Below are 23,239 nucleotides of genomic sequence, written 5' to 3'. Positions count from 1 at the left end.
TTAATTCTGGGAAGCCAGCAAACACACACAAAACATAAACACAGTGAAACACTCACCAAAAGGGGGCCAAGAACAAGAAACTAGCCTTACCTAGGTGCAGAGGCCTGAGAGTCTTCTTCCCCGGCTTCTCTGTGCTTTCTCTGTGGGCTATTACACAAAGCACTTTTGAATCTCCTGCCAGCTGCGTCTCTGATCAGCTCCAATGTTGTTTGGACTTTCATGGCTGCTCTGGCGCTTCTCTGGCAAGCACAGTGCTATTTCCAACAGAACCCTTTTGAAAAGAACAATCGACTCCAGGTATGTTCTGGTTCACTGATTGGCAGTGCTTCTTACATAGCCCTCAGTGGCTATACATAACATGGAGCAGGAGCAGCCGACCAATGAGAGCGCAGATCGTGACAGTGCAGCCAATGAGAAGACGAGGGCTTGTCCAGCTGCACAAATCAGTGTAGGGTGCTTGGCTATGCGCTCAGGACCACCCCTGCATGATGGCGTCGCAGAGAAGCGGGGAACTTGCCAGTGGGAATCATGCCTAGGGGCTTCAGACCAGCCAAATGGTTCCATTGCCAAGTGGTGTACCTCCTGCTGGTAGGCGCCCCAGTGTCTGCAGGGAACAAAGGCTCCATCTCGCGAAGAGCCCGTCTTTGAACCTCTGAATCCACAGCCTCCCTCACTGCCTCCCCCTTCCCCCTGCACCGCCATCCTCCCGCTCACATCACCACCCCACTACACACACGCGCCTCACCCCCCTCGCTGACACCCTGCCGCTCACACCACCACCCCACTACACACACATGTGCCTCACCAACTGTGCTGACATCCTCCCGCTCACAACACCACACCACTACACACACACACGTGCCTCACCGCTCCCACCCTCGCCCCTCCCATCAGCTACGCCTGCCAGGGGTGCCATTGATTCACTCAAACTGCTTCGGCTGACTGCCTGGACGCTCGCATCACCCTCCTGCGGCTAACTGCCAGGGGCGCCGCCACTCGCCTCACCGCACATCACCGCCCTTGCGCTGCCGTCCTACCCCCTCCCTTCAGCTGTGCCTGCAAGAGGCTCCACCGCTCGCTTCACCCTCCTGTGGCTGACTGCCAGGGGCACCACCGCTTGCCTCAGCGCCCCCGCGCCGCCATCCACCCCCTCCCTTGAGCTGCACCTGCCAGGGGCAATGTCGCTCGCCTTACCCTCCAGCGGCTGACTTCCAGGGGCACCGCAGCTCGACACACCCTCCTGCGGCTGACTTCCAGGGGTGCCGCCGCTCGACTCACCCTCCTGCAGCTGACTGCCAGGGGCACAGCCACTCACCTTACCCTCCTGCGGCTGATTGCCAGGGAAATGCCGCAACACTCACCGCCCCTGTGCCGCCGTCCTCTCGCTGCCCTTCAGCTATGCCTGCCACCGCTCATCACCACCCCCGCGTCACCTTCCTCCCCCCTCCCTTCAGCTGCACCTGCAAGAGGCATCACAGTTCGGCTCACCCTCCTGCGGCTTACTGCCAAGGGCGGCACCGCTACACTCACGCCTTACCGCGCCACAACCCTACCAGGTAACAATATCACCTCACCACCACTTTATGCAATTCTGTATTCTCAACTTCTTACAGAGGCGTACAACCTCATGCAATTATGTCTTCATGCACTGTCTCTCCACTCTACACATCCCCATCATGCTATATTCCTTCACTGTGTACACAACTTACTACACTCAATATCGTCTGTGCAATGTCTGCACTACACACCACGACACACAGTGCATGCTGTGGGGGTCACGTTCAAAACCTTAACACGCCTCTGCGCCACCGCGCCACCCACTGCCTTGCACACCACGCACTGTCATTTCGCCACAATCATTTATGCACACACTACCTCCAACAACAACAACTCTATCTTCTGCATATGCACTCACTCTTCCTACCACTACACACTCAACAAACTCACACACTCGCATACTATTGCCACATCACTCTTACTACACTCAATATCTTCCGCCCCACACCTGCATTACTCGCCAAACACACACGCTCACATACTATTGCCGCATCACATTTAATGGACAGTCATATACACACACACACACAACAACAACAACAACAACAACAACAACAACAACAACAACAACAACGCCTATCAGAGGCCACATGCACCTCTGTCATATACATTCTAATAATGTTTACTCATTGACTGGCTTCGGTTTCTAATACTCTTTCTACATATACTTTATTGTCATTTAAGACAGCAGGATCAAACATGTCTCCAAAACAACGATGACGCATTGAACAACTTCAGCACACACAACCACAGATTCCCATCAACACTGACACACCAGAACTCACTCTCAGACACCACTTCAACAACACACACAAACATCCCCTACCTCAAGTGTGCCATACACCACATAATTGCATGTCACCACATTTAAAAAACGCAGACAAGGAGCCAGAACATCACAGGTGGCAGAGACCGAGAGAGAGAGACCGAGAGAGAGCAACCGATATAGAGAGACCGAGAGAGAGAGAGACCGAGAGAGAGAGAGACCGAGAGAGAGACCGAGAGAGAGAGAGACCGAGAGAGAGAGACCAAGAGAGAGAGACCGAGAGAGAGAGACCGAGAGAGAGGGACCGAGAGAGAGACCTAGAGAGAGAGAGAACAAGAGAGAGAGAGAGACCGAGAGAGAGATCGAGATAGAGAGAGACCGAGAGAGAAAGAGACCGAGAGAGAGAGAGAGACCGAGAGAGAGAGACCGAGAGAGAGACCGAGACCAAGACAGAGAGAGACGCAACATCACAGGCAGCAGAGACACCACAGCAGCATGAGGCACAACATCACAAACAGAGACAAAGAGCAAGAACATCAAGGGTGGCAGAGACCCCAGAACAGCATGCAATGTGCCTTCACGAGCAACGGCAAAGACAAACTACAACAAGGATGGCACACCCTACCAATTTGTAGCGGCCTTTCCCTATGATCCTCACATGGAGTACGATCAACATCCAAATGTTATTATTGGACCCATGGACACAATATGTTGTTACTGTCAAGCCAAGAAATTTAAAAATGAAGCTCCAGGCATGTGCTGTCGGAGTGGAAAAGTTCAACTCCTGCCTCTGGAAACACCGCCACATGACCTTCTTTCATACATGTCAGCGACTTCTTCTGATTCAAAACATTTCCTACAGAACATACGAAAATACAACTCATGTTTTCACATGACATCGTTTGGTGCTACATCTATCGTTCAACAAGTAGGCTTTGAACCTACTTTCAAAGTGCAAGGACAGGTATACCACAGGGCCGGATCTCTACTACCATTACCTGATGAAACTCCCACATTTATGCAAATTTACTTTATGGGCGATGAGCAACACGAAGCCGATCAACGATGCCATTGTATCCCCGGCATAAGATGTGATATTGTAGTACGCTTACAACAGATGTTACATCACCACAACCATCTAATTAACACCTTCAAAACATCACTAGAACGCATGCCGACTGATGAATACAAGGTGGTAATCCGAGCGGACAAAACACCAGTGGGTCAACATGAACGTCGCTTTAATGCTCCTCATGTTAACAAAGTGGCGATTGTTATAGCAGGCGACACATTTGATAAACGTGACATAATAATTCAGAGGCGCGCCCATTCCCTGCAACGCATTTCGGAAACACATCGATCGTATGATGCACTTCAGTACCCACTCACATTTTGTGACAGTGACGATGGCTATCACTTCAACATCATGCAAGTCGACCCAGCTTCACATGCACCCACAAATAAAATAAAAATTTCTATGGACTTCTACGCCTACAGAATAATGATACGACATGGATCACACAACCACACTTTAAATTGTCGGCAACGTTTTCATCAGATTATTGTTGACGTGTATGCAAAAATTGAGACTGAGCGTCTTCTCTTCATTCGTTTAAATTACAAAAAAACTGTGTGTCGATCAATACATACATCTCAGGGATGCTGGTGTCAACGATGGTAACGTTCACAATATTGGAAAAATGATGATTCTACCTGCTACATTCACCGGAAGCCCTCGACACATGCACGGATATGCGCAAGATGCCATGTCATATGTTTGTGCATATGGACGTCCAGACTTCTTTATTACCTTTACATGTAATCCAGCGAGGCCCCAGATTAAAGAACAACTTTCATTTGGACAAGCACCCAGTGATCGCCTGACTTAATAGCCAGAGTCTTCAGACAAAAGCTAATTAAATTAATGAACATCATGACAAAGAGTCACATTTTTGGAGAAACAAGATGCTGGATGTACTCTATTGAGTGACAAAGTGATGGTGCAAAAACAGGCGCTAAACACTGAAAGTGATCACTAACTATAAAGTGACAAGATTGAAAATACAATAAATCAAAAGTGAAGGTGATTTTGGTGACTTAAATAGTGCCAAATAATGTGATAAATGTAAACGTTGCAACTCCCTGCTCGAACCCTCTGGCAGGGACAGTCTCACTGGTCCCCAGAAGGTAGATACGTTTTCTCACAACCCAGGGTGAGCATGTAGGAAAAACAACAGAAAACAGTAATCTAAGTGCAGACAGAAAACGTATGTGTGAGTCAATTCACAGGATGTCTTGGCTCGTATGTGCAGCCTACTCACAAGATGAAGGTGGTATATGGGCAACAACAGGTGGCTGGAATATATGCAATCTTCTATACCCAGGCGTTAATACACTCCAATTCAGATTCCAATGCAGTGGTGAAATGCAAAGACAAAGAATGTACCCAGAGTGCAGATCAATGGTATAAAGGGAAATCTTTTTAAAGGTTCTAAAAATGCGCACGTACAATAACCTTGTATTAAAACAGCATGCAGAGTGATCAGGCAGCTGAGCGTGGGTGAGCCCACCGGACACAGAACGGTGGTGGCGGGGTGAGCCACGGCACTATTCGATCTATCCTCTATTCACAAACAAGTGATGCATGCTGTTTTAATACAATTTTATTGTAAGTGCACATTTTTAGAACCTTTATAAAAGATTTACCTTTATACCATTGTGTGCCTTGTCTTGCCCTGTCTAGTTTCCTGCAGTTAACCCTTTGTGTACCGAACCGGCTTGTTGGGGACTCTCTCTGGCTCTTGACACCTGGCGTACGGACTTCAACTACGTGTACCTGTCCACCCCTTGACTCTTGGCTTACGGACTCCAACTGCGTGCATCTCTCCAATCCCAGACCTTTGGCTTACGGACATCTACTACATATATCTCTCCAACCCACGGACACCGGCAAGTATCAGTTTATCCTTTCCCTCATACCCAGACCCAGCAACGCTGATAAACAACCTTCTGGACAAGCCCCCGCTACTGTGGGTGCGTGGCATAGTCCTTCCCACCTCAGTGCCGGGGTCAGGTCACGTTTGTGGGCTCGCGCAAGCGTTACAGTATGCTCAGCCCAACAAACATTGACCCCCTGAGGTGGGCCAAGGCATGACTGCCATTACGGAGCCCTTCCAGTACTTAGACACACAACTTTCTGAATTAACCCAGAAATTAGCCGAAGTCACTTTGTTACAAACTCAGTCTCAAATCATTAGGCCAGCAACCTTAACTGCTTCTGCCCCAATGGGAAATATGCAGCAGGAACCACGTCTGCCAACGCCCAATCAGAACGCAGGGGAACCTCTTGGGTGCATAGGTTTTCTAAACCAATGTGACATTCAATTTGAATTAACTCCCTCTCGCTTTTCTACTGACAGATCAAAGGTGGCTTACATTATTGCTTTATTGACCGGAGATGCACTGGCGTGGACATCTCCCATATGGGAATTACAACCTGAACTCACTCAGAATTTTTTTCCATTCAAGAAGGAGTTTCAGCAGGTTTTTGATACCCCCGGTCGTAAGATTACTGCTGCTTCCTCCCTTTTTCATATATCACAGGGTCACCGGTCAGTGGCGAGGTACGCCCTCGAATTCCAGACCGTGGCAGCAGAGACCGGCTGGAACAACGAGGCCCTGACTGCAGCTTTCTGGCAAGGCCTCTCTGAACCCCTAAAGGATCAACTGGCCGCACGTGAGATACCTACTGCTCTGGAGGACCTGATTTCTACCTGTATAAGAGTAGACCAACGCCTACAGGAAAGACAAAATGAACGCCATTGTCCACGTACATCTGTCACTATGATTTTTCCTCCTCCTACTTCTCATTCTTATGTTCCAATTTCTGATACATCCGAACCCATGCAATTGGGTAGCCATCAGCTGTCTTTTGCGAAGAAACAGCTTCGGAGGTTTGAAGGATTATGCCTCTACTGTGGGTTATCTGGATATGTGGCCGATCGCTTTCCCATGCGTCAGGGAAAACGCCAGTGCCCAATAAGGTATGAGGGGATCTCATTGGGTACTGTTACTTCTCTCCCCTCTTCTATGAAAAGATTATCAAAGATAATTATTTTACCTATTATGTTGGAGGGTACAGATTTTCATGTTTCTGCCTTGGTCTTTATCGACTCTGGGTCTGGGGGAAACTTTGTGGACCAGGACTTTGCTACCAAGAATCGGATTCCAATGCTAAGGAAATCCTCATCAATAGGACCTGAATCCATAGATGGACGTCCGCTCTAGCCAGCCTTTATCTCCCTGGAGACCGCGATCCTGACTCCTGATCCTCAAATATCGCTGGATGTAATCCACTCCCCATCCGTACAGGTAATCTTGGGTCTCCCTTGGTTACAAATACACAATCCGGTATTTGACTGGACTGATCAACAACCTGTACTATGGTCTGCTCCATACATTCCTTCATGATCCTCTAATTCTCTCTCTCTTGCCGGCCTGGAGACTGCGGATCTCTCTAAGAGTTCCCTTCCAGAAGTTTACCACTAATTCCTAGATGTTTTTGATAAGATCCGTTCTGAAATTCTTCCCCCACTTCGACCCTTCGATTGTCCTATAGATTTGATCCCTGGGGCTGTTCTGCCTAAAGGCAAGTCTTATCCTTTGTCCCTTCCATGTTCTCAATGTATTTGTCATTGTGCACCTTGATGATATTCTCATTTTTCTAAGTCGGAACATATCCATCATACCAAGCTTGTACTCTCTCGTCTTCGCCAGAATCGCCTTTATGCCAAGATGGAGAAATGCATGTTTCATCAAAATTCTACTTCCTTCCTGGGTTCTATAATTTCAGAGAAAGGATTCACTATGGACCCTGAGAAGTTGAAGGCGGTAGTAGATTGGTCCAAGCCCACTTCGCTTAAAGCCATCCAGCGATTTCTTGGCTTTGTCAATTATTATCGTAAGTTTATACATACATTCTCCACGGTGGTTGCTCCTATTACTGCTTTGACCAAGAAAGATACCGATCCTACCTCCTAGCCTCCGGAGGCGTGTCTTGCGTTTGAGTCCTTAAAAAGAGCTTTTACCACAGCCCCTATATTGCATCACCCTGACACTTCTCTTCCCTTCACGTTGGAGGTTGATGCCTCGGACATCGGAGCTGGGGCAGTGCTCTCTCAAAGACGTTCTTCTCAAGATCAGCTGCATCCATGTGGTTATTTTTCTAAGAAGTTCTCCCCTGCCGAGATCAACTATGACGTTGGTAATGAGAACTGCTGGCTATCAAACTAGCGCTCCAAGAATGGAGACATCTCCTTGAAGGTACCGAGAAGCCTATTCTGATTCTAACTGACCACAAGAATTTATTGTATATAGAAGGCGCTCGACGCCTAGGTTCCCGTCAAGCTCGATGGGCTCTCTTTTTCTCAATATTTATTTATGTAATTTCTTATATTCCTGGTACTAAGAATTTAAAAGCCGATGCTCTATCTCGACAATTCCTGTCTGAAGATAAGTCTGATGAAGTCCCAGAGCCAATCCTTCCCTCAAGATTTATCATTGCGGCCAACTCCTTCGATATCTTGGATACAATTCTTGACGCCCAAACTCAGATTCCTGACTCCTTGATAAAGTGCCCTTGCACGAAACGCGTAGGTGCGTTTGTGATGTCCCTGTTAAGGCATTAGCTTGCTAATAAATTGATCTGTCTATTTCGGAGTTTGCCTGGGATTTTTTCCTCATGTTTTTCAATCCTGCCCTGGATGTCATTGTACTGTGCTCTGCCTACCTACTATCATTCAGATTCCTGACGGCCTAGAAGTTCCTGACGGATGTCTGTACGCAGAAAAACACCCTCTCTCTCCCTCCCCCCCAACCTTTCTCTCCCTCCCACCCACCCTCTCTCCTAAACCACCCCCCACCCACTCTCTCTCTCTCCCAAAACTCCCCCCACCCTCTCCCCCACCCTCCTCCCACCCTCTCCATCCCTCTCCTCACCCTCTCCCCCACCCTCTTCCTCCCCCCCATTCTCTTCCCCCCCACCCTTTCTCTAATCACTCCCAAACCTCCCCCCACCCTCTCCATCCCTCTCCCCACCCTCTTCCTCCCCCCCATTCTCTTCCTCCCACCCACCCTACACTCTCGCTCCCCCCACACTGTCTCTCCCTACCCTCCCCCCACCCTCTCCCCACCCTCTCCTCACCCTCCATCCCCCCCACCCACACAGGAAAAGCATAGAGCTTCCCCACTTTAAAGTGGGAAGTTTGAAAGTTATACAAACCTGAACTGTGCGTGAGTGACATCATCAGCCGGCAACCCAAAAATTAGATGTCTTGTTGTAATTTGAGACTTATTTCGCCGGACTCTGCGCGCTGCATCTGTGGTGGTCTAGAGTCTTGTCTAGTTAGTCCATTCAATTATCCATCTGAACATTAGGTGGTGGTGGTTATGGTCAGTGCTCGACATACCCGGTCGCCCACTCGCCAGGTGCGAACGGAAATTGACCGGTGGCCAGTTACTTTTCCCTTACTCTGAAAAAAAAATCCCCCTAGCTGATTGGCTAATAGGGCGTGACGCGGAATGGAGCCCTTCCTTCTCTGCAGGGGTAAGTAATGGGAGTGCTGCTGCTCGCCGTCTCCTGCCCCTCGTCGTCTCCTGCCCCTGGTCCCCGTGGCTGACTGCCCACCCGTGGCTGCAGGTGGTGTTCCCCCCTTCTCTCCCTGGTCCCCGCTTCACCTGATCCCTGCGGCTGCACACACACACACCAAGGACTAATTGTAGTATAATGTAATGTATATAGGAATGGTCCAAGATGACCACTAAAGAAATCCCATAGATATGCACTCAACTAAATTATAATATAGAGTAGTTAGAATTGTTATGCAAACCATATGGGTCACCAGGAGGTTAAAAACACAAAACAAAAAATTATTTATTTAATACTATGCAAATATAAACTTATCTATTTGATTACACCTAAATTATTTATAATTATTATCTATTTATATATAAAATCATCTAAAACGTTATCCACAAAGAGCAGCTGCGGAGCAGGTCAAACAGAACACAAAAGGGTATTTTTCAAATTACTTATCTGTGATCAACATAAGTATAAGTATTGCGGCCTCATTAGTAATCATGGGCCCACAGATATACAGTTTAAGTATTGTAGGTCTATTTGTGTTCACCACAAATGATCAGGTGCCCGTATGTTTGGGCTTCAATAAGCCTGTATATAACCAGTTCCACTCATACAGTTGACAATGGGCTTAAAGGAGCCCTAGACCTATTGCATAGCTTCACTGTCTATATGCAAACTATAATCCCATAGTATAACACTCCTCAGAGATGGGTTATAGTACTCCTCAAATGTGCATATATATTCGCAGTGCGCTAAATATCACCCGTTCTGTTGGTATAGCATATAAGCTACAGGGTTGATCCCTCCTGCTCCGTCTCGCGCTCAGGAAAAGAAACCGGCTGACGTCATCTGTCTGCGCGTCGCCTTTCACCCGACGATCGTTTCACGCCTTACGGCGCTTCATCAAGAACGGGTGATATTTAGCGCACTGCGAATATATATGCACATTTGAGGAGTACTATAACCCATCTCTGAGGAGTGTTATACTATGGGATTATAGTTTGCATATAGACAGTGAAGCTATGCAATAGGTCTAGGGCTCCTTTAAGCCCATTGTCAACTGTATGAGTGGAACATGCGCATGAAGCATAGCCTTCAGTCGCTACTACTTTCCGTGGGCCCTAACAGTATAATTCCTGCTCGGGACAGGCACTGGAGGGGTTAGATTTTCTAATGATGGCCTAGTGTGCTATTGCAGCCCTGGATATATTTACTGTATCCAGGGGCGGGCCTAGCAACAGCCTGAGGGTGTCAGCCTGGGGGAGGATACTGGTTGGGTCATATGAAAATGTATGATGCCTATCAGTATCAGACCTGCCCTGTTATGGAGCAGGGTTACAAGCACATTCCCCAGGATATATACTGGCAATCTGTGTGTCTCTTTCGTCCCCTGTGGAGTGATAACAACTACCCTGTATACCACTAGGGGATACAGAAGGAGCACCAGAAGAAAACCTAGATGAGCCTCAAGCCTTAAGGTAACCTTCCAGGGAATGAGGACTGCTGTAAATTCTGGGAATATGCAATAAACATCCATTGAACCATCCAAAAGTGTGATTCACTGCCTTGTGATGAGAGGTGTGTCAGCATGGGCCATCCTGCAGACACAGGATCCTCGCTGACTGGAGGCGCTGCCAACAGAGAATAAGCACCCTGAAAGCCTGTCCTGATTCTCCCCACACCATCGCGGAGCAACTCAGAGCCCTCCTGTTGCCTCACAGGTATACACAGCACTAGGAAACATACAGGTAGCGACCCCATCTCACAGAGGGTAGGGGTAAAGGTGCTACACATAGTAATGTATTGCAATGGTGTCCTTACTACTCATGCGCTTTAAAAAGAGGCTTGGTCACCATAGTGATGATTGGCAAAGTTCTCGGCAGCCATGATTGATTTGGGCAGAGCCCATTGATTGTAATGGTAACTAAGGGCACAGGTCTAAGAATGAGGAAACCAAACTATGCAAGACTACGTGACTGGAATAAAATATCATCATTGAATGAAATGAGCAGAGCTTGGATTTAGACATAGAGAAATGAATTGAATACATGTCAACATTTGACCATAAGTCATGTTGTTGGGATTGTGAAGAAGGACCCCAAGTGTTTCTTATTAATGTAAGTTATACATTTGTGTTTGCTGCCTTTATTTTGATGGTGCTGCTGCCCTTTCCCCTCTATAGATTATATGGGGAAAAGTGGCATCTTTGGCAGTTTCAGCCCCCACCCTAGTATATGTAGTTGTGTGTTTTGCTCTGTGTTCATTTTGCTGCTTGCAGATGTCACTAAATAATGTTTCTGTATTATTTTACGGGCTATTTAAGTGTTCCAACCTAAATGTAAGAATAATGATGCAGCAGTGCCACAGTCCTATTGATTTGGACTTAACTCACCAATTATATTTAAGGGACGCCACAAAACATACAGTATCACAGAAATATCTCTGGAGTTGAAACCTGTGATTCAGATCATGTGTTAAATCCAAGTCTCCAGAATCAGGTTATTTCCAAAACAACACTGCCACCGTGTGGTCTCTGTTTGAATGGCAGATATGAAATGTTTTGGTGCCTTTAGCTTCATTTTGTGAATTGTTTTGCTTCCGAGACCACCAAACCGATGTATTTTACACATGACATCATGTGTGGTTATATTTATGACCATACGATAAAAACCGAATGTGATAAATATTTGCGATTTACAGTTCTGACAAATTATCACAAAACCACTTAAAACTGCTACTGAAATCTGATGGAACAAATGTTGCTTGGTCTTGTTTTTATACTAAAAGTTGCAATCCCTGATAACAGATTGAACATTGTATCAATTAATTAAATGTAACACCTCCCAACCTATTACCAGCTATAACTGATTTCTAAATGAATGTTAAAAATATTTAATCCAACACAAGAATATGAGAAATATCACTTGCTGCTCTCAGTAAAACTTTTTTTTTTTTTTTTTTTTTTTTTTTTTAATAAATTAAACTGAATAAACATGTTCGACAAACGATTAATAGGCCCACTTTATATATGCTAATAAGTATGCTCGTATCTAACGCTTGCAGCAAACACGGATTGCATTGTCTGTATGTTAACTAACCACAAACTGCACTAGAACATGCCCCATATCAGATGTATTATATACCAAGCAGTGTTAAGGGCATCCTTTAATGCACCATGTGTCTGAGACATGTACATATAATCTGTATTTTAGTGAAGCTCGAAAAATAAATAAGGAAAAATAATCGCATTGTATTAATACCAAATTCCGCTTTGTAAGCACGGATCCAATTCCTAACTGCAGCGTCACCCTGTGGTATGCAGCAGAACTGCAGATTAACTGAATGGGAGTCTCTGCGATTTGTACTTTGTCTGCGGGTCTTCCGCTGGTTAATTGTAACATACAAGTATAGCACACACAGGGCTGGGTAGGAAGCGCTAAAATGCGAAACAGCCATCACATGCTTTGCACACCTTTACAGAAAGTATCACCATGCTATATACTGCAAATCTTTCAGCACAGCTCAGAATGAGAGCTACAAAACAAAAACAAAAAAAGCGTGCATTAAGTGCAATGTACATTAGAACACAATTTGCATGTGATACTGGTTTTTTTATCCCGAACAGATTAAATATGAGAATTATAACTTTTATATTGGTAAGGTGGGTGGCTCTTAGAAGAGCCTTTGTGTTTGTAGGTGGGTGATCAGATCAGGGTTACTTGGCGCTGGTGTACTTGGTGACAGCCTTGGTGCCCTCGGACACGGCGTGTTTGGCCAGCTCTCCCGGCAGCAGCAGGCGCACAGCGGTCTGGATCTCCCGGGAAGTGATGGTGGAGCGCTTGTTGTAATGAGCCAGGCGGGACGATTCCCCTGCGATGCGCTCGAAGATGTCGTTCACAAAGGAGTTCATGATGCCCATGGCCTTGGAGGAGATGCCGGTGTCAGGGTGAACCTGTTTCAGCACTTTGTACACATAGATCGCGTAACTTTCCTTCCTGCTCTTCCTACGCTTCTTCCCATCCTTCTTCTGGGTCTTAGTCACGGCTTTCTTAGAGCCTTTCTTGGCCGCTGGCGCAGACTTGGCTGGTTCAGGCATATTGCACGATGCTTCCTCTCCAAACTGCAGAGAAACTATGTCCAACTCTGACCGTTCTGTTCTGACTGACAGATTAAATCTGTCAGTGGTGATATTGGATACCGAGGCTTGAGCCTCATTACTCCAAGTTCTCTTGTTGAGTGTATTGTCGCACTCTTTAGGAAGCTTCTTGATCTGTGTTACTTGCCACAGTTGAGTTGGTTTCACAGGTTCAGCGCTGTGATGGGTCGTGGGTAGCGGTCAAATGGGTTTGCAGAGATCGCAGCAAGCTTCTTGATCAGCGGGTTTGAGTTCTGGTCCAGTTCCTTGTAGAATTTCTTGTTGAGCTTCTTTAGATGTTCATCTAACATCTCGATACCCAGTTCCCTATGAAGGTCTGCTATTCTTGTAGGAAGTGGAGCGTTGGACGCAATCCGCAGCGCCTTGTTCTGTAATTTTTGGAGAGATGATCTTTGATGTTGGTGGCAACCACTCCACACCGGGGAGGCGTATGTCATTGTGGGTCTAATGATCGCCTTGATCCCATTGACTTTGCTCTTGATGGGCATGGTCCTTGTCTTCAGCAGAGGGTACAGTGCTGCCAGCTTGGTTGTTGCCTTCTGTTGAATCTTCTCTATGTGGTTTCTCCAGCTTAGTTTGCTATCTAGGATTACACCTAGGTAAGAGCTGTTTGGCTCCCATTTGACAGCCTCTCCGTTGAGGGTGATTGGCGGGTGTGCCTTGATCCTCTTTTTGGTAAACAGTGTAGCTGTAGTCTTGCTGGAGTTCAGTCCTACTTGCCAGTCGCTGTACCATGTTGATAGCATGTCTAGTGCTTTCTGGATGTTCTTAGCTACTTCTTTCTCTCTGAAGGACTGGGAGATGACTGCCACATCGTCTGCGTAGAGTGCCAGTTGAGTCTTGTGGAGGTCTGTGGGGATGTCATTCATGAAGAGGTTGAAAAGGAAAGGTCCCAGGACTGATCCCTGTGGCACGCCAGCGCGGATGGGGCGTGTTGTTGAGAGCTCTTCTCGCACAGCCACGTGGAATGTGCGCTCCCGCAAGTAGCTTGCAGTCAGCTTAATCAGGTAGTTTGGGAATTTCAGGTTGATCATTTTGTGCAGTAGTCCTTCATGCCAAACTCTGTCAAACGCTTTGGCCACGTCCAAGAAGACAACTCCAGTTGATTTGTGGATGTTGAACCCATGGCTTATTATGTCAACGACTCGCAGCAGCTGATGGTTGGTTGAGTGGTCCTTCCGGAATCCAAATTGCTCCTTTAGTAGAATGTTTTTACCAGAGGCAAAGTGGCGGAGGCGCGTAAGAATAACTTTCTCCAGGAGTTTCGACAGTCCAGAGAGCAGGCTTATCGGACGGTAGTTTGCAGGATCCCTCCGTGGTTTTCCAGGCTTTGGAAATACAATGACCTTGGCTTCCTTCCAGGATTGAGGAAAGTGCTGGAGCCGCATGCATGCATTGAAGATTTCTGTGAGGCATTCCATGGCTGCCGGCGGAAGCTTCTTGATGGCCAGGTTGGTAATTCCGTCACTTCCTGGTGCTTTGCCATTTGCCAGCTTATCTGCAAGTTGCGTTATCTCAGTCCTGGTGCATCCTTCAAGGGTTTCCGCTTCGGTCTCTGGTAGGTGCTCGGTAAGATGCCTGTTAACTCCTTGCTCAACTTCCCGTGCTATTTTGCTGGCTTGGTTAGGCCTAAAAGTTGTCTCCAGTGTGTCAGCGAGAACCTCTGCCTTGTCCTTGTTGCTACATGCCAGGTGGGTCTGGCCCTGGATAGGTGGATTAGGCTCCTTCTTCCCGGTCAGGCGTCGGGTCATTCTCCAAACAGAGTTGTCGGATTCCTTCAGCTTGGCTGCTGCGGCCTCCCACCTCTCCCCCCGGTGTTGGCTGATTTGCTGTCGCAGTAGTCTGGCAAGTGAGTTGTACTTTACCAGAAGGTCAGGTGTGCGGAACTTCTGCCACTGGCGTCGGGCCCTGTTTTTCTCAGCAATCGCTTGCTTGATCCCGCTCGGTAGGTCGTAGATGGAGCAGCGTTTGGGCATCTGTTTTGGGACGCTGTGCTCTATTGCATGTTGGACTGCGGTAGTAAAGGTGTTAACAGCATCATCAATGTCTCCGTTGGTGTCCAAGGGGCGGGGGTTTGTGATGTTGCTCAACTCTTCTTTGTACAGGCTCCAGTTCGCCCTGGTGAAGTTGTACCTGGGTGTTTGCTGGTGGGTTTCCATCTCGTCGCCAACAGTAATGGTAACTGGGTTGTGGTCTGAGGTCAGTTCCGCCAGGGTTTCCAACTGGACAGAATGTTTCACGTTCTTCAGTAAGACAATGTCCAGGACATCCGGTGTGTGGCTTGCAGTGCCTGGGTAGTGGGTGGGTTCTGTAGGGCCAGCCACTACAAAGTCACTCTCCTTTGAGTAAGCAAGAAGAGCTTGTCCTCTGGAGTTTGCTGTCCTTGAGTTCCAGCACCGGTGTTTGGCATTTAGGTCTCCCCCGATGATGGTTGGGACAGTGGAGTCCAGCAGAGCTTCCAAGTCTCCCAAATGTAGCTTCACCTTAGGGGGGCAGTAGGTGGCAATTAGTCGCAGTGGTCCTGTTGCAGTCTTTACCTGTACTCCAGTGGCTTCAATACTCCGGAGGGGTGGTAGTGCAATCTCATTATGGCTGACCCGTGTGTTAACAATCACAGCCGTCCCACCACCTCTGGCTCCTGTTGCCCGGTCAGTACGGTATACCCTGTGGTTCGCCAGGCTTAGTTTTTGGTTTCCTTGAAGGTGGGTCTCCGAGAGCAGAGCTGCGCATACATTCCTCGATTCCATCAGGTGAAGGAGTTCATCTGTCTTCTTGCTGATACCATTTGCATTCCACATCACGATGACAGAACTGCGTTTAGATGTTGCTGCCATGGTGGTTAGTTTCTGTGCTCCTGAGAAGGGCCGGGATGAGATTCGCTATCATTGTCACAATGGGGTGAATATCCATTCTCGCAATAGCGCTCGCTATTTTAAGGATGATCTCTAGCCAGTTTGTTGGGCTTGCGGTTCCGCCTGCGGGGTCCGGGTTGGCCGCCTCAACGGGGTTGGTGGATGGTGTCCTGAGAGTTCCCGCGTAGGTCTGTCCGTCTGGGTTTTGCATCCTCTGGGTGGATGCCGTGCCTTGGTCTGGGATCAGGTGTTCTGTGGTCCTCTGTCTCTCCGGCGCCAGGCGGGGAAGCTGGTATTGAGTAGTGGGTGTCTTCCTTGGTGCCTGCTCCATCAGGTGGGGTGTCCGCTTTTCCCGTGCCTCTTGCTTTGCTTTTGTGAGGTACGGGCAACCACGGTAGCTTGCCGGGTGTGGGCCTTTGCAGTTTGCACATGTCGCCGGCTCCTTCTTCCTATCTCGTGGGCATTCCTTGGAGTTGTGGTTCTCTCCACAACACACACAGCGTGGCTTCTGGTGGCAGAATGCAGAGGTATGCCCGAGCCGTTGGCAGTTGAAACACATGGTTGGGCCTTTTCTGCCCTTTGGCGCTTCTGTGGTTACCACACAGCTACAGAGCTTGGTAATCTTGGTAAGATCTGCAGGCTGGCTCTCCGGGGTTTCTGCCAGTGTGACAATAAACAAAGGGAACTTCTTGGTCTTGTCCACCGGGGATGTCAATTGGGCTACGCTCTTGACTGGAAGTCCATGTTCCGCGAGGTCGTGGGAAATCTCCCCCACGGAGGCGTTTGCTGGTAAGCCGCGAATTACAAATTTCTGGGGCTTTAGGCGCGTCAGTGGGAAGGTGTAGTATTCTATGCCCTGCTTTGCAAAGCAGTCCGTTAAGCTCCGGTAGTCGTCCACAGTTGTGGTAGTGATCTTTGCGTGGTTCGCCCGTGGTTTAACTACAAACGGGGAAGTGCAGTGCTCGGTGAGGATGTCGACAAGGTCCTTGTGGGTCTTCATATTCCTAACCATTACCGGTGGTATGCGAATCTTTTTGGGTGGGAGTGCAGTCTCTTCATCGTTGCACCTGGGCCCTGAGCAGTCATCGGCATTAGCAAGTGGCTCGAAGCGGTTTGATGTTTTGATGCCTTGGTCTTTCTTGTGCTTCTGCATCTTTGTCTTTGCTACCGATGGAGGGGAAGAACCATTGGAGCTATCAGAGTTTGCTCGCCCTCTCTTCTTCACTAAAGTGTAGTCCATGTCTTCTGCAGCATCATGTATTGCAGTCTCCATAGGTGGCACATTTGCCTCTGCCATAATAAGGCGCAGACCAGAGCCACGCACCCGCACGGCGGCGGGCACACGGCACAAATCAGAGCCACACGCACGGCGGCGAGCACTCTGCACAAATCAGAGCCACGCACACGGCGGCGAGCACACGGCACAAGTCAGAGCCACGCACCCGCACGGCGGCGAGCACACAGCCCAAATCAGAGCCACGCACCCGCACGGCGGCGGGCACACGGCCCAAATCAGAGCCACACACACGCACGGCGGTGAGCACACGGCCCAAAGCACGCAACGCAGGGAGCAAGAGCACACGGCGCAGGGGGGGGCACGGCACCAAGTTCAGGGGGGGCACAGCACAGAGCGCAGGGGGGGCACAGCACAGAGCGCAGGGGGGGCACAGCACAGAGCGCAGGGGGGGGCACAGCACAGAGCGCAGGGGGGGCACAGCACAGAGCGCAGGGGGGGCACAGCACAGAGCGCAGGGGGGGCACAGCACAGAGCGCAGGGGGGGGCACAGCACAGAGCGCAGGGGGGGGCACAGCACAGAGCGCAGGGGGGAGCAGAGAGCACAGGGGGGCACAGCACTGAGCACAGGGGGGCACAGCACAGAGCACAGGGGGGCACAGCACAGAGCGCGGGGGGGGCACAACACAGAGCACAGGGGGGCGCAGCACAGCGCACAGGGGGGGGGCACTGAGCACTGGGGGGGGCACAGAGCACGGGGGGCACAGAGAACAGGGGGGGGCACTGCACTAAACAGGGGGGGGCACAGCACTAGGCAGGGGGGGGGGGCAAGGCCGGGGGTCACAGCAAGTCACAGCTCTGGGCTCAGTACTGCACACAGAACTCAGCATACAGTGCAATAAAGCTATAAAGCAAAGCGATGGGCAATGACCCACGTGGCAGCGGCGGCTCTCCCCCACGTGGCAGCAGCGGCTCTCCAAACGGGCCAGTCAATACATCCCCGACTGAAACTCTGGAAAGTGGTGTCGGCGGCGGGCGCTGTGATTGGAAGTGACCCACTCGAGGAGTCATCAGCCTCTCCGGTCAGTTCAATCAATCTGAATCAATGAAATGACTGACTCAATCCCGCACAGCACTAGGTACAGCAGCTATCAATGTCCAACTCCTCCCCCAGCAGCTCTATTTATAGGCATCGTATGCAAACGAGCAGCCCAATTCTACTGTTCTTCTATTAGTTGATTTTGTCATGTGACATGTTATGACATCATCAGATGTATTGCAACTACGATGATTGGTGGATACAGGATTCTGGAACTGATTGGCTTCTTTCAAAACTGACCAATCACAGGGCAGTGCTGCTGCTCTATAAGTGTATAAATAAGGGCACAGGGGGCGGGGTTTGTTATTTCTCTCGCTGTCACCGCTGCACTGTGACAGATACACGATGTCTGGAAGAGGCAAACAAGGCGGGAAAACTCGCGCTAAGGCCAAGACTCGCTCATCTCGGGCCGGGCTGCAGTTTCCAGTCGGCCGCGTGCACAGACTACTCCGGAAGGGGAATTATGCTCAGCGTGTGGGTGCCGGAGCCCCGGTCTATTTGGCCGCAGTGCTGGAGTACCTGACCGCTGAGATCCTGGAGTTGGCCGGTAACGCCGCCCGGGACAATAAGAAGTCCCGCATCATCCCCCGGCACCTGCAGCTCGCTGTGCGGAACGATGAGGAGCTGAACAGGCTGCTCGGAGGGGTTACCATCGCCCAGGGGGGTGTCCTGCCCAACATCCAGGCCGTGCTGCTGCCCAAGAAAACCGAGAGCCATAAACCGGCCAAGAGCAGCAAGTGAGCTTCACCCCGAGACTAGGAGCAGAGACCCCCAGATACCCAACACAAAGGCTCTTTTCAGAGCCACCCACAATATCAAAAAAGCGTTACATTATTTCATATTTGCTACAGGGAGATAGAAATATATCTCAATATTGATAAGTTGGTTTTAATTGTTAATGCTGTTTTGCTAATGTTAGCTCACTTTATATTTTAAATGTTTAATAGTTAAAGTGCATGTGTGTGAAGGTGTCAGTGCTGTTGAGAGAAGCACCAATGATTTGATTTAACACTGCAGTTGATACACAAAGGAATAGAAGTAATCATTTGGAAACTGATATTGGCTTTCCCTATAATAAGAGGTTCGGGTTCAGTTAGACGTGTAGTCACTGCTATAGATTTGTAACTTGAGGGGAAATCTGTATTTCATACCATGAAGACACTTCAATATAGAAGTTCCGGTTATTCATTAGAATAAAAGACCTTTTGAAAACTATATGCCACACGGTGGCGCTGTTGTGTTACAAACGGTATCTTCATTACTTGCATTGTAAATTCTAAAACCTGTTTTAAAATCGGATACAAATTAGCAAGGCATTAAACTGTATTCTAGTGATATAGATTAATGATATTTAGAGATTACATAAAAATATAAAGACTGGCAAGCCAGAGCAACATTTGTCAGAACAATTAAAAAATGAATTGCATTCAACCAACTGTTGAAAGATTTCCCTCAAACCTGCAAAATCAAAAAGACTTAAACTAATTGATTTGGATGTGTTAGAAAAAAGTATAATGATTGTATAGAAAGACAGCAACACAAAGAGTTTAGGTAATGTCACTAAAGAAGTACCCATAATGGTGCCCTCGCATGTGTACCAATAATATAATATGGCAGATGTAACAGGACTAGTTCAGGGACAGGCCTATAGTAAACAAATAACATTAATGCCCCTAATTTATTGACTAGGATCCAGTTGAATAATTAAAATACCTTATGATGGTTAATAATATAAAAAAAAATTGGGACTAGATAGGCACATAACTAGAACACTAAACAGATGACAAAAGTATAGAAGGTTATCATATAAGATGCATGTGGGCGATCAAATATGAGTCCTTATATTTCTTATTCAGTCTCAGTAATGCAGCTAATTACTGATGAGTATAGGCAGCCAATATAATTAACACAATCATTGAAGTTTGGGGGTTATGTAATAATATTCCAATCACTACCCTGAGCTTCGTGCATGTGCAGTAGCTTAGACAGAGCGGTGGTCATTGCAGTTTAGCTCCGCATGGGAACTACAAACACCAGAATAACCAAGGGCTGCTATTCAGATGGGGAAATACAGCCAATAAGGCTGCAGTATCCCAGAGGACTGTGAAAGATACTTTTGGTGCACTGCAGGGACCACGCCAATCGGAAGAGGGAGCAGAAGCAGAGAGGTAGTGTCCAGAGAGCTGTGTTTCCCTGGACTAGGCTTTGTTTGCCCCTTAGGCCCAAGCAGGGCTGCAAACAGAAATTGTGAGGCCCAGGAAAAATATTTTAAGCAGGGCCCCCCCCCCCGTGTCGTCAGTACTGTGAGTCCCCCTGAATTTTACACCTCACAAGCCCCCTCTCTTCCCCCCCCCTTCCCATGTATTTCTCTCCCTTCCATCTAGCCCCCTCTCACTCTCCCACCTTGCATGTTTTTCTCTCCCCTGTGTCTCACTCTTACTCCTTCTTTTACTCACTCGCACCTTCTCTCCTCTCCCTCCACCAATTACCGCACGGTCAGTCATTCCCCCCCTCATCCCGAACCCCCAAATATATTCAACCTCCCCCACCCCCCAAATGCATACAAAAAAACAACCCTCCCCAATCCATATAAAAAATATCCCCAAGCCCCCCAATACATATAGCAAGCTCACCAATACATATAAACACCCCCCCCCCCAATACATTTAAAAATAAAGATTTACCATGGGTCAGGCCAGACCCGGTGTCTGCGGGTGTCCGCTTGCTGGGGGGGCCCGGCTGGCACTGCAGATTTCCCATTTCCCATGACCTGCTGCTGGTTGCGGCCGGGCCCTGGCTCTAAGCTGCCTATATGCCTCTTCCATTCCCTGCCCCACGCCACCGTTCTTCCACTGCCGTTGCGCAACAGGGCTCTCTGACATCAGCACGCTGGAAGTGAGCTTGGCCCAGCTTCCGGCGTGCCGCGCGCTGATGTCAGAGAACCCCATCGCACGCCTGCAGTGAAAGCTTCATGGCGTGGGACAGAGATAAGAAGAGGCTTAAAGGCAGCTGAGAGTCGGGGCCCAACTGCGACCAGCAGCACGTCCTGCCCAGAGTTCGGGGAAATGTGCAGCGCTGGCCAGTTAGCCGGGTATCCCCCGCCAGTGGGCCCAGGTCACCAGCGCCGGCAGACCACCCCACCCCCAACCCCGTTGGCGGCCTTGGGCCCAAGGAAGGCCCTGAGACCCTAAACATATTGTGGCTGCTTCGGACCCATAGATAGGGACACTGCCCCAATTAGAGTCTAAAATGTCAGCGACACAGTGACGCCGTGTAATACTTGCGGCCAGTGGTCTTGGACCAGAACGCCACCGCAAGATAAGAGACTGTCAGAGTGGGACCCTCCAGCCAGAGTCCACACCACTTACAGGTGGACGCCATCACTGACTGTGACGGCGTGGGACCGGAGAGACCATTTATACAGTTGGCGATACCGGGTGCCGGAGCAGCCGCAGATACCACAGACAACAAGTGCTAATCCTGATCGGAACCTTGTTCTGGGCGCCCTTATCATGGGAGACCAGGAACTTTTAACACCATTTATATATTACCAGGATCATACATTAGGCAAAACATTATAGTAAAAACAAAGTGTAATATATTTAGGTAAACCCACATACAACAAGAAGAATTACACAAGAAATGGTTACAAATACACTTACTGGAGGTCCGGGGGAAACATCTAGGCTTTCCTAGGTGCAGGGCGCCCACTAGGATGAGCTTACCCTGACCGGGATATACACCCGGTTATCCTTGTCCTCTTTTCGTCTTGCAATCCCAGCCGTGAACTTGGTCCTCGAGTCTGACTTAGTCTCAGAAGGGCAAACTTTTCAGGCTTCAAAACGAATCCGGTTGCTCTGCTATTTCGAACAGAGCAATTTTGAAAAGCCCACCTTAGTTATATCAACACAAGTCACTAGATGGTCTCTGTCACAGGAGAACAGGTATTTACACTGGCGACACACTTTATTCGAGCTTGGCTAGTCCCACGAATTCGGGTATATTCGGGTGTATTGAGGTTTGTGACTGTTTTCTGCCCGAGTGCATTGAGTTATTTTCCAAGCAGGGATTGAAGCATTTTATTCCCGCTGGCTGCAATACTGCACAGTATATATATATATACTGCATTACAATTCATGAATTTATGCCATCTGGTAGACACGCGAAGCCTTGCAGCCTATTAAATCCTAATCATTATCATTTAACAGATCAGCCGCCCATCAGCCAGGCATGAACCCAGGCTGGGAAGGCAAATGCAACGGGGCTTGTCAGAGGTGGGGAGCGGCGCATTCCAGGTATCTGCCAGGTACATACCGGGTATTTGCTCGAATAAAGTGTGTCGGTGCAGTACACCTTTTTACCGGGATCCTTCACTGAGCAAAACAAGATAGTAAAACAAATTGTAATTTATTCCATAGAAACAGACGTACACACAGTGGATTACAAAATACAGAAGAAAACAAAGTTACGGGAGTATGGGCTACAAAACTAGACTTTCCTATGTAAAATAGAACAGAAAACAAAGTATTTAGGTTGACCGGGACTTGGCGCGAAATGTCCTGGAACTCAAATTGGCATGAAGTTCCGGAACTCAAATTGGCATGAAGTTCCGGAACTCAAATTGGCATGAAGTTCTTTCCTCCGGAGAAGCCGAAATCCCTTGACTGAGAGTTAGCACCAAACGTCCTGGAACTGTTTTCGGCTTGCAATCCCAGCCATGACTGCTACATTCTCCTCTAAAAACTTGGCCCTGAAAAGGGGGGCTTAGAAAATATTTTGACTTGAAATGTCTGAATCCGTCTCTCTGCTATATCTTCAAGAGCATATTTTGGTTGTTTCAAATATACTGCTGCTGGGGTCACAAAAAACACAAAACACACACAGCGCACCGGGGATTAGTTACCAAACATAACAGATGATAGACACAAAAATGTG

At 48.4% G+C, this 23,239-nt stretch overlaps 1 protein-coding gene across 1 annotated transcript; it reads left to right on the top strand.

The window, feature by feature from the left end:
• Nucleotides 1-18,649: 18,649 nt before the first annotated feature.
• Nucleotides 18,650-19,045, top strand: LOC142485298 (histone H2A type 1-like). The gene has a single exon (XM_075584328.1). The coding sequence runs from the start codon at nt 18,650-18,652 to the stop codon at nt 19,043-19,045; it is 396 nt and encodes a 131-aa protein (XP_075440443.1).
• Nucleotides 19,046-23,239: the final 4,194 nt, after the last annotated feature.

This window comes from Ascaphus truei, unplaced genomic scaffold, assembly GCF_040206685.1.
Source record: "Ascaphus truei isolate aAscTru1 unplaced genomic scaffold, aAscTru1.hap1 HAP1_SCAFFOLD_545, whole genome shotgun sequence".
In the NCBI taxonomy this organism is placed as follows: domain Eukaryota; kingdom Metazoa; phylum Chordata; class Amphibia; order Anura; family Ascaphidae; genus Ascaphus; species Ascaphus truei.
The sequence above is the reverse complement of the archived record's forward strand: the minus strand, read 5'-3'. Positions and strand labels throughout refer to the sequence as shown.

What these genes read in the sequence shown, in the direction of transcription:
- LOC142485298 (XM_075584328.1), top strand. Translation starts at nt 18,650, where the DNA reads ATGTCTGGAAGAGGCAAACAAGGCGGGAAAACTCGCGCTAAGGCCAAG.